General features: G+C 46.7%; 1 protein-coding gene across 8 annotated transcripts in view; it reads right to left on the bottom strand.

Moving 5' to 3' along the window:
* Positions 1-1,108: 1,108 nt before the first annotated feature.
* The window catches only part of LOC136502607 (SAGA-associated factor 29 homolog A-like), a 30,218-nt gene continuing 19,938 nt past the window's right edge, over positions 1,109-11,388 (bottom strand). For 6 of the 8 annotated variants that reach the window (XM_066497853.1, XM_066497855.1, XM_066497859.1 and 3 more), the window contains exons 7-9: positions 9,591-9,741; positions 1,893-1,906; positions 1,109-1,433 (exon numbers count right to left, since the gene is read on the bottom strand). In XM_066497853.1, coding sequence (XP_066353950.1) covers positions 1,331-1,433; positions 1,893-1,906; positions 9,591-9,741 — 268 coding nt within the window. In that variant the 3' untranslated portion in view covers positions 1,109-1,330. The other 2 variants (XM_066497860.1, XM_066497854.1) reach the window with 2 other exon arrangements.

The following is an 11,388-nucleotide window of genomic DNA, read 5'->3' as shown; positions in this document are numbered from 1 at the left end:
GTCCAGGAGGGTATTGAAGCGGCGCGCTATGGACTGTGGCGATGTCATGGAGCCGAAGAAGTCCTGGGCGTCGTCCGGCTGCCCTGTTCTGACACGCTGAGTGTCAGGCTTTGTTGCCTTGGACCAGCCTCCTTTGGGTGCACCTTCTGGAGGCTTCTTGGTGGCAAAGGAGGCCAGCTCGAGGGGCCAACGCGCAGGCCTAGGAGCGCCCGAGCCCCTGGAGCCAGCGAAGGAGTTTGTCTTCTTTTGTCATGCCCCATACGTGACCTTGTCGGAGGAGTGGTTGACGGAGCTGTGCCTGCGGGGTAGCGCTAGGGAGCCCTCCAAGCCTCGGAGCTCAAGGCATACCTTCTCGTGCTCGGGCCTTTGCTAGCGCCGACGACCAGGAGTGAGCCAAGGATTGGGTTCAAAGGCTTGGTCAAGCCACCAAGCACTGAGTAGCGGCGGCAAACGTGCTCGAGCTTGGCCGAATTCCTTGGCCTGAGGTACGCGCAAGCGTACTCAATGGGTATAGCCCCCGAACAATCCTAGAGGGGTCGGTCGGGGGATTTCTTGGCTAGGAACCTTTGATCCTGAGGCTCAACATGACCTATATTAGGATCTCATCAGCTAGGTAGCAGAAAGAAACCTTTTGGTCCGTACCACTACTTAAGTTTTTCTTGCTTGATTGCAATCGATACTAGGTTCTCTTTTATAGAAATAACTGACTCACTCTTAAGGAAATATCCTAACCGATCCAATCTAACTTATCTCTTTCCTAACAAACTAAACCAATCTAATCTAATATAATTCGATATTATTCACATGCTACAGTGCCATAATGTGAGTCCTAAATTTTTGCTCACAATGTTTTTTTCTCTACGAAACAACTTTCTCCTCCACACCATTAAAAATCCTAATCCTAGGTGTTTCTCTAGATGACCTATGAAACTGTCTAGGTGTAGCAATGCACTGCCCCTAAGGAAATTCAGCAGATTAATTACAACACATAAGATACCCTGTTTTTTTTTGTTTTTTTTTTGGTAGAAAAGTGGCTCTACTTACGTATCTGTAAAATTCATCTTTGCTGAGCTGATCTAACTCTACCAAAAATAATTTGGGATAAGCGTTTGGAGGCAAACATTTTTTTATTACAGAAAACACTACATCCATATCTATTTACAGGATATAAGCTGGCTATACCAGTTATTTCATCTCAAATCGCAGGCGCTATAGCCTACACTTCAACGTGAGCCGAGCTGCAGAGATATGACCACCACATTGTCACACTCAAGACATCCTATCTTGCGTTATCTGTTGCACTACAAATGCGCAACAGCGTCAAAGATCTTCACTGCCGGTGGCCCTCCGGGAGGGCAACCACCCTATAGAACGGTACAGCTCTTTGCGGTAGAGACCCGTCCTCCTCATCATCATCAAACTCCAGAATATAACTGTCAAAAGAGAAGTAATAGTCACAAAATAGTTTCAGGAAGACATAATAATACTACTTTCGATTACATAGTACCCCCACTATCAAAATGTTATGTGTTTTAATTTTGTCCTATGTCAAACTTCTCTGACTTCGCCTAAGTTTATCGAAAATGCAACAACATCAAATCAGTTTCATTAAATCAACCATGGAATGTCTTGATGGTATTTATTTGGCATTGTAGATGTTAATAAATAAATCTTTTGCATAAACTTTGCCAAAGCTACAAAAGCATGACAGTAACCCTAAATGGAAATTCCAGCCAAATGTAAACACTCCATTGTTTGAATCAAATGCCATGACCACAGTGTTGTAGGGGCAGACTGCAGTTTTCCGAAGGCAGACTAGTATATGAAATTGAACCTAAAACAAACCGTAAACAATGAACTAGTATGAGATTGTAAATGCACAAACAACTTACTCATCAGACTTCCTCTGGATTTTTTGTAGCCCGGTTTCACATCAACATGATGACAGAAAGACAAGAGCATTAATGACTAAGCAAGCCAACAAAAAGGGGGAGCCAATTAAGAACTACTAGCACCAATTTTTGTGGTGGTCATAAAAAGAACCACAGGTGAATTTAAGAAAATTAACAAATGTCCAGCAATTACCTGCGCAACATCAATGTGGATGTACCATGTCTGTACAATGCATATAAGCATATCAGTTTATACATGGCAACACGTAGTATACCCGCTGTCTTTCATGACATAATATTTCTTACATGATAGTTGTTTTTCTCAAGTGTACGAAGGCCCTTATACTATAGACCCATATGGTCCATGAGGCTCTCTATGTATAGTCATCTCCACTTGAGTGGTTATGCTCTCTGGTACCAAAGGTTTGTAACATGGTACCAAAGCCATGGATTGGGGGTTAGGATTAGACTATTCTAATTCCCCAACGATCCATTTTTTTTTCTTGGGATCCTTCCTCTATTTCGCGTGGTGTCGCCGCGGCTTTCCTCTGATCTGCGCGTCCGTCATCGCGCCAGTCTTTCTTCTTCGTGTGGGCCATGGTTATGCTCTCTTATATAAGGATGGAAAATGCAAATGGATATCCGAATTATCCGATATCTGTATCTGCTAAAACTTGTAATATGGATATCCGTATTCGTATCCGTTTCTAATGTGGTAACTAAATGGATATATCCAAATTCATTTTTCAGTGTTTTTCTCTATCCGATTCCAGATCCGTATTCGACAATATTTGATAGTATCCGTATCCGCAAAGAAAACAAAGTAGCATGAACCTATTTAAAAGTTTTCTCTTCATAATGAGTAACCAGTTATTTAATTTTATTGTTACTAATGATGCATTAGAACCATTTAATAGTATATCTAGAAATAACTTTTAGTATTAATTTAAAATTATTAAGGATACATAAAGATTAAATTAATTGTAGTATTTTCTAATACTTTAGTTTATTTATTTGTTGATATAAATTATTTATATAATTTATATTTATGATTAATAATTATATATTATATATTTATATAAATATAATATTGATTAAATAATTGATATTTTTAATTAATATAAATACTTATTAATAACTATATTATTTTTATGAGCTGTCCTTGTCTATGTTCTATACACAAATAAGTTAACCTCTACTTGTGTAGTAATTTTGTAATTCCAAAAATATTGATAATGGCTATCTGTTTTTGTCACTTCTATCTAGGAGATTATTAGTTGCGTGCTTCAATTTAGTTCACTTTTATTATCGCCAAACCTGAAATTGTAATCATCTAGGTTGAATTTAGACATTCACTTCGCGGTGTACTGAGTAAATATCCAATTTCGAATCGGAATTCGAACCATCTGTTTTGCATTCGTATCCGTATCCGATAATATTCATATTCGTATCTGAATTCGATTTAAAATGTGGTAAAAGGTGACATCCGAATCCGATTCCATGCGTATTCGATCCGTTTCCATCCTGACTCTGATACCAAAGGTTCATAACAGTTTTCAAGGGCGGAGCCAAAACACAGGCAAGGGAAGGTGCTAACTACACTGCAGTCTGATCATGTCTTGATTCTAAGTATAAGATGCTGTGGTCCAACCAGCTGGACCAGCATTTTGTACGAGTTTTTGTTGCCTGGACCGGTGCTGCAGCACCAGCCCTGTCTCTGCCCTTGGTTGTCATAAAAGGATGTACAACAATATTTCTCCTTAAACAGTTATGTCAGACTACGTTACTCGCTTTTCTGCATTTACTCCACAAACCCCACCCCACCCCACCCTGCACTGCAAACATCCCTATTAGACATATGGGCTTGGGCTGGCCGTGCAGCCCTAGCCCAACCGGCCAACCTATACATGCATCAATACATACATACCTTGTACTCAACATAATATCTATTGTTCTACATATTTTCCCACTTACACATTCCCCAACACCTTATAAACTCTTTTCAATCTTCTTCCAACTCCATAATACCCTTTAATATGAATGATTCTACCAACTTCACATGTTGATACTTTTGGCTTTCACAAAAAGCTCAATAATCTCAATGGTTAACACTGAATTAAGTTCTAGATGATGTGGGATCGTCAGTATACTTGGCACAAGGCCAGCCCATCGGCCAACGTAATTTCAGAGTTAAAAGTGGCGACATTCAGATTAGATCAGTTGCAAAAGTTGGTGACATTCAGATTAGTATACTTGGCACAAGGCTAGCATGAGCGCTTCGGGCACCTCCACTTCGAGGCCCTGCAGAAGCTGGGGCGCAAGGAGAAGGCACGAGGGGTACCCCAAACCGACCACGTCGAGCAGCTGTCCGACACGACAAAGCAGAAGCTCCTCGTCAGGCTTCGTAACGCGCGCAGAAGCAACTCGAGCTCATCCACGGCGACCTGTGTGGCCCTATCACACCAGCAATTCCTGGAGGCCGGCGCTACTTCCTGCTCTGGTGGACGACGTGTCCTGATTCATGTGGGCGGTCCTCCCAACAAAAGCAGCAGCAGCAGCAGACGCCATCAAGCATGTCCACCGTGGAGGAATGAGGCCACAAGCTCAAGGTGCTGCGCACCGACAATGGACAGGAGTTCACCGTGGCGGAGTTCGCCACCCATACACGCAACAGCAGAATGGTGTGGTCAAGCGCCGGAACCAAACTGTGGTGGCAACCGCGAGTGCCCTGCTCAAGGAGAGAGGCATGCTGGTGACCTTCTGGGGAGAGGCAGTGATGACCACCGTTCACCTGCTCAACCGATCGTCGGCCAAGAGCGAAGGCAAGACCCCCTACGAAGCTTGGCATGGGCGCACGCGGGCGGTCGGATACCTTCATGCGTTCGGCTGCCTGGCATATGTCAAGGAGCTGAACCACCTCGGCAAGCTGGAGCACGCCAAGAGTCTTCATCGGCTACGCCGAGGGCATCAAGGCGTACCGTGTCCTTGACCCGACAACCCAGCACGTGCACGTGGCGCGCGAAGTCGTCTTCGATGAAGGGCACGGCTGCAGGACAAGGATACCAGCAGCGGCATGGCGACAATGACGAGCGACTTCGTCATCGACTACGTGCATCTCGGAGGCGCCAAGGGAGCAAGTGAATCTGCATATATGTCCAGTTCACCTGCCCTGACACCCCAGACATCGTCGGCTCTATCAAGATCACCATCTCCAGACTAGGGTGTACCAGCGGGCACACCGCCTACAGTCGCCACTCCGCTAGCTATGCCGGCAGCTACACCAGCTTCCAACAGACAACGAGCAGCAACGTTTGCCACACCACTGGATAACGACAAGGACCACCTCAACGCTGTGCACGACGACACCCCGCTGCGCTACCGCACCATGGACGACATCCTCGGTGACCAGACGGAGCCGGCGATTGTGCAGCACGACATCGACGTCGAGCTCCACCGGACGCACACTGGGGAATCTTGTGTTTTTGCTCAGGCCGAGGGTGATGTAGCCTGGCGCGCTGCAATGCAGCAGATGGATTCCGTCGAGCATAACTGGACTTGGGAGCTCGTCGACCTGCTCGATGCCCACTGCCCGATCACCTTGAAATGGGTGTTCAAGCTGAAGAAGAACGAGGCAGGGGAGGTGGTCAAGCACAAGGCAAGGCTTGTCGCACACGGCTTCGTCCAGCAAGAAGGGATCGACTACGACGACGCATTTGTACCCGTGGCTCGTATCGAGTCCATCTGGTCCTTGCACTGCCGGCCAGGTGGGGTGGTGCGTCCATCACATGGACATAAAGTCAGCGTTCCTCAACGGTGACTTGAAGGTGTACGTGTGGCAGCCCCCCCCCCCCCCCCCCGGTTCGTCGTCACCGCCGGCAAGGAAGGCAAGGTGCTACAGCTACAGAAGGCACTCTATGGCATGCAACAAGCACTGCAGGTGTGGAACGCCAAGCTAGACAGCATGGCATGCTCAAGGACGGCTTCCAGCAGAGCACGCATGAGGCTCCGGTGTACCCGCGGGGCAGCTGTCGCTCCATCCTGCTGGTGGGCGTCTACATTGACGACCTTGTCATCACCGACATAGAAGCGGAGATTGAGGCGTTCAAGGCACAGATGAAGGCCACCTTCTAGATGAGTGACCTTGGCCTCTATTTCTACCTCGGTGTCGAGGTGCGCTAGGACGACACCGGCATCACCCTCCATCAAGCACACTACGCCAAGCACATCGTGGAGTTGGGTGGCCTGGATGGATGCAATTCAGCCCACATTGATGGGAGGCTAAAGCTGAGCCACCACAGCACGGCAGAAGAAGTTGATGCCACATAGTACCGGCACATTGTCGACAGCCTGCGCTACCTGGTGCACACCCGGCTGAACTTGGCGTTCACCGTTGGGTACGTGAGCCGGTTCATGGAGCGACCAACGGTGGAGCACCAGCAGGCAGTCAATCGGATCCTGCACTACGTAGAGGGCACCCTCGACTACAGTCTGCACTACACGAGGAGCCCCATCGCGACGTGCGTCGTCGGGTACTGCGACATTGACCTCGCCGGCGACATTGACACAAGAGCACAAGCGGCACGCTTGTCTTCCTTGGCAACCGCCACGTCAGCTAGCAGTCCCTCAAGCAGCGGGTGGTGGCGCTGTGAAGCTGCAAAGCTGAGTACATTGCCGCCACTTCTACCACAATGCAGGCACTTTGGTTGGCTTGGCTACTGGGCAAACTGCTCGGCAGGGAGGCCAAAGCAGTCGAGCTCAGGGTGGACAGCAAGTCACCCTGGCACTTGCCAAGAACCCCGTCTTCCATGAAAGGAGCAAGCACATCAAGATCAAGTATCACTTCATCAAAAGCTCCTGGAGGACAGGAGTGTGAAGGCCAACCACATCAAGGCAGATCAACTTGCTGACATTCTCACCAAGTCTCTTGGGCGAGCAAAGTTCCAGGAGATGAGGGCAGCGAATTGGGCTGATCCACATCAATTCGAAGACGACACACAAGGCTTACGGGGAGAATTGAAAGGACAAGCGCGCGCGTGTATGTGTGTGTTAAAGCTATTAGAGCTCTTTAGCTATTGAGTCTATTAGGGCTGATCACAGCTATTTCAACTTCTTGTGCTTTAGTTGTTAAGTTTGTTTTGCTTTTAGCTGTAAAGTACATCTTTAGCTCTTTAAATGGAATCACAAGCAGCTGCAGTAACAGTGCCAGCCGAATTCCCAATTCCAAGTTGTGGTTTGTTGTCTAACAGAGATAAGTCAATGCAACCTCAAGCCAGGCATAACCCTCTTCAATTAGCTCTAGCTTAGCCACTGTTGGCAAAGGAGCATCAGCTGAATTAAGAGATCGTCTAGAACAAGCGTACCAGTATGGGGTTGAGGGAAGAATGTTAGCGAGAATCGAGAGTAGGAATGGCAGCAGGTCAGGGTCACGTCCCGTTCCCATGGGTTTTAGACCCAGCGGGTGCAGGACCAGGTCCTATTTTTTTCCAGCAGGTCCATAGGTTGAGAGACCCAAACTAGGGCAGGTGTTGGGCCGGATCTGGCTGTTGCCCCGTGAGGACCCAACTAACAACTCAATAGCAGCGTGCCACATACAACATACCTAACCTAGCACCCAAGCCCCCAGTGCCGCCGCCGCCGCATGCGAGAGAGTCCACGACAGCACCAATGCCTCCACCATCTCACCTGGCTTCTCTCCCATCCCTACTCCGGCATCCCAATGACGCGATCGTAGCTGTGGTAGTCTGGCACCAACACCACGCCACCAACACGCTACTCTGACTCCATGAGGCAACAAGTCCTGTTGTGGGAACAAGGAGGCGAGGAGCCTAACCCCAAACCTCATAGATAGGTGGCGGGGCAGCGAACTCCTATGCTGGCTCTTCCTCTCAAGCCATACGGCAGGTCACGCATCCCCGGCATGGCCGCTATCTTTACCTCTAGCAAGGAAACTCCCCCTCCAGTCCTCTGATCCACGGTCCTCCAAAGCTGAGCCATATGCCCACACTTTGTAGTAGCAAATCAGGGAGGTAGTTCACTAGTTAATGGAGTTCTAGATGAATTGTGCTACATAGTGCTGCTTTAGTGAGTTAGTTTAGTTTTGAGACAACCAGCGACCAAAGAAATGCTCAAATGGATTTGGCATTCTTTATTCCTGATGCAATGATGTCGACCCTGGCATACTTGTGATCTCGAACTGTATTTTCACAGCAGCAGTTGCAAACGAGTTTGACATTAAGGGCCTGTTCGTGACTTCTCAACAAACTCCACCTTGGAGCAGAGTTTCTAAAGCCCCTCTTTAGGTGCTCTCACAACTCCACTTTTTTTCCTAGAGCAGAGTTTGGGAGCTGCATCTATTTGGCTAAAAAAGGTGGAGTGGCGCAGTCCCAAACAGGCCCCTAAACAGAGATTTTTCTTTCACCTGGTAACTAGTACTACTATTGACATGTTATCCTCAGGGACTCAATTGTTGGCCAACAAATCCCATTTGTTAGTGTACCAAAGATGGCATATATTTTCCTCTGCATTTTTTTACGGTGTTTCTCATGTAATTTCTGTTACATATGTTACCAACCGTATAGCACATCTTCTGCATTTTCAGCGATATCAACTCCTAGCAGCAGTGGATCTCAAGCGGCTAGTGCATCAAATGTAAACGCCTGAGCTACTTGTACACCGACATTAGAGCAGTCACAACCCAAAAAGGCAAAAACTATGGGATAGTTTCCTTACTTGCCATATCATGTAGACACTACACATAGAAACTATATTCCCAATGGATTATTTTTACAAAATACTTTTCAGCCAATCCACTATCTTCTCTCTCCTATCATCTACCTATCACACTCTATCTTGGTGCCCATGTAGACAGTTTCATGTACTAGAAACCATTTCCTTCTCTCTCCACCTTAATTCCAATGTGACGTCACCATTTTGCTTACTTGCCACCTAATTAATGCCATGGAAAGCATCCTAGTCATCCCATTGGGACTGCCCTTATTGGCTAGATAGTGAATGTGTCCTTGTGAATTGTGATTGTGGACTTGTGGTTGTGGTAAACCACTGTAAAGCATATGTGCTAGGTTGGTTCTAGACTTCTGGTTGCAAAGTAGTTGTGGTCATGTGGTGTGGTGTGGTGATTGTTAAATTGCTCTATGCCCACATGTGTCTTTCTTTTTATAAAGTACATGTGAAGATATATCGTCTACTACTGTCATGCTATGGTTACTCGGGTTTCAAGGGCCCGTCGGGTTCAAGGGGCCTGTCAGGTTGGGGGTGGGTGCTGATTTCCACCCAGATCGAGTCCGGAGCCAGGTTGTGTTTTCATTTCGGGTTTCAGGGCTTCACCCAGCCCCCGACCCGCCCTGTTGCCATCCCTAAGGGCCACACTACAGTGGACCCTATAAAGTCCTGTAGTGCATGGGCAAAGTGGCATCTCTCCTAGCCTTGCTGCCAAGGGCAAGGGCTTAAACTTGTTCCACATAAGCATCCTGAAACCATGGCACGGGCACGCCACTAGAGTCATCTCACAACTACTTCCTCTACCAATAGCTGACATTCCAGCCACATAACACTGACGAAGTTAAACATGACAATAATGCATAAATGCATCATATTTCAAAATTGAAGTACGCAAGGAAATTTTTGCATCATTATTATGACCAACTATCCATAGTTTTAGTGTGCATTTTAAGATGTTACCTTACGATGAGAAGCTACGGTAGCTCTGTATAATGCTGTTGTGCCAGGATAAACCGCTAAAACTTGTCGACCCTGCCCAAAATCTGGGGCACTCGAAGGATCCCCCTTCTTTGGAAATGGAATAATGTAAGACATAGGCAACTTGTACTTCCTGAAAAGCATAGAAAAGGGGCACCATCAGTTCGAGCCAAACTTTAAGAATAGGGTCAATGAATACCCACAGTTTACTTAATTTCAAATAGCGTTGCTTTACATCGAACTTTTTTTTCTTCTCGAACACGCAGGAGAGCTTCGTATCATTATATTAAGAAGAATAAAGGAGTGGGTTTAGAAACCCCATACAGCCACACACCTACACACACCCTTTTACATCTAATATTGTACCTCTCTCTCAAATTCAAACTTGACCCAAGACCACTAGAGAGGAACTCACACATTGGCTGGCTCTAGAGCAAGGAGATTGGATATTCCCCAAGCTCCAGCCAAACTCCACAGGAGAAACTCATCTTTTACTGAAACCACAACACTATTTAGGCTCGGTTGAATCCCATCAAACACACAGCGAACTTCATACATAAAGCAAAAGGACACTAAGGTCCTGTTTGGATCCTTGAATTGAAATCCATTCTAATAATCACAATTTAGACACAGATAAATTAAGTTAATATGGCCACATGGGGGAATATACTTGTATACTGTTGTTGGCCATATGGGAGAGATACTTATTTACTGCAGTTCTGCTTGCCAAAAAGCGTGCTATAAGTTACATAGCAGAAATATAGCATGAGGATCTATGGAATCAATTTCTATCTCTCACCCCATGAATTTAAGACAAGCTTATATCTAAACTTTGGAAAGTGGTGGAATGTCAAATTCCAAGCCAAATAGCCTAGTCCATAAAGTAGATTCCAATTCTTCCAAAATGAAATCCAAACGAGCCATAACAGTTTTTAGTCGAACACTTTACTTGCAGTTTTCTTAATTTGGAAATAATAGCATTTGATTTAGAGAATATGATGAGAAAATAATACCATGAAACCCAATAAAGCGGAGCTGCTTCCTCTCGTTGACAAAGTGGCGAATAATCTCTCGGGATGGAAAGCTTCCCTAATGAACCGAGCAGGTTGCCTAATTTAAGTTAAGGTGGTATTCTCTGCCATACCAATCTATCTGATGATTGCTATGGACTTACCAAAATGGGTTATTAAGGCAATTGACAAACGCCGGAGGGGCTTTCTTTGGAAGGACCAGAAAAAGGCTAATGGTGGTAACTGTCTGGTTGCCTGGGGTCGATTCCTTCAACCACTTGAGTATGGGGGGCTTGGCACACACAACCTTGAGATCCTTGGTTGGGCTTTATGTATTAGGTGTCTTTGGCTGCAGAAACTGATGCATCTAGGCCATGGGCTGGTCTCCCTGTACAAGTGCCAAATATTGCCATGTGATTGGAGGCGCCGAAGTCAATTACCCAATCGGTGATGGCAGGGGGAGGGAGAGTCATGGTGCTGAAAAAAGTCGCCAATGACTGCTAATCCCATGCGCCGTCACCCTGTGGAGGCACCTGGTACAGCTGTGGATGCGGCACCGAGTACTGTGGCTAATGCGGTATCTGGTACTGTGATTGATGTGGTGATCAGAGGGGGAGAAAGCCAGGCAGTGGGGGTCTTATGCTGTGGGGAGCCGCCAAGAACGCCTGCTGGAGTGCGGGAGAGGGAGCCGACCCAAAGCGCACGCCTTGAGTGCCACACTGGTGTGGTTGATGCGGCTGCTGGCCTCCGGTGACAAGACCAGGCCACAT

The sequence above is a fragment of the Miscanthus floridulus genome, chromosome 14, assembly GCF_019320115.1.
Source record: "Miscanthus floridulus cultivar M001 chromosome 14, ASM1932011v1, whole genome shotgun sequence".
Lineage (NCBI taxonomy): Eukaryota > Viridiplantae > Streptophyta > Magnoliopsida > Poales > Poaceae > Miscanthus > Miscanthus floridulus.
Note: the sequence above shows the minus strand (reverse complement) of the source record. Positions and strands in the feature narration are given on the sequence as shown.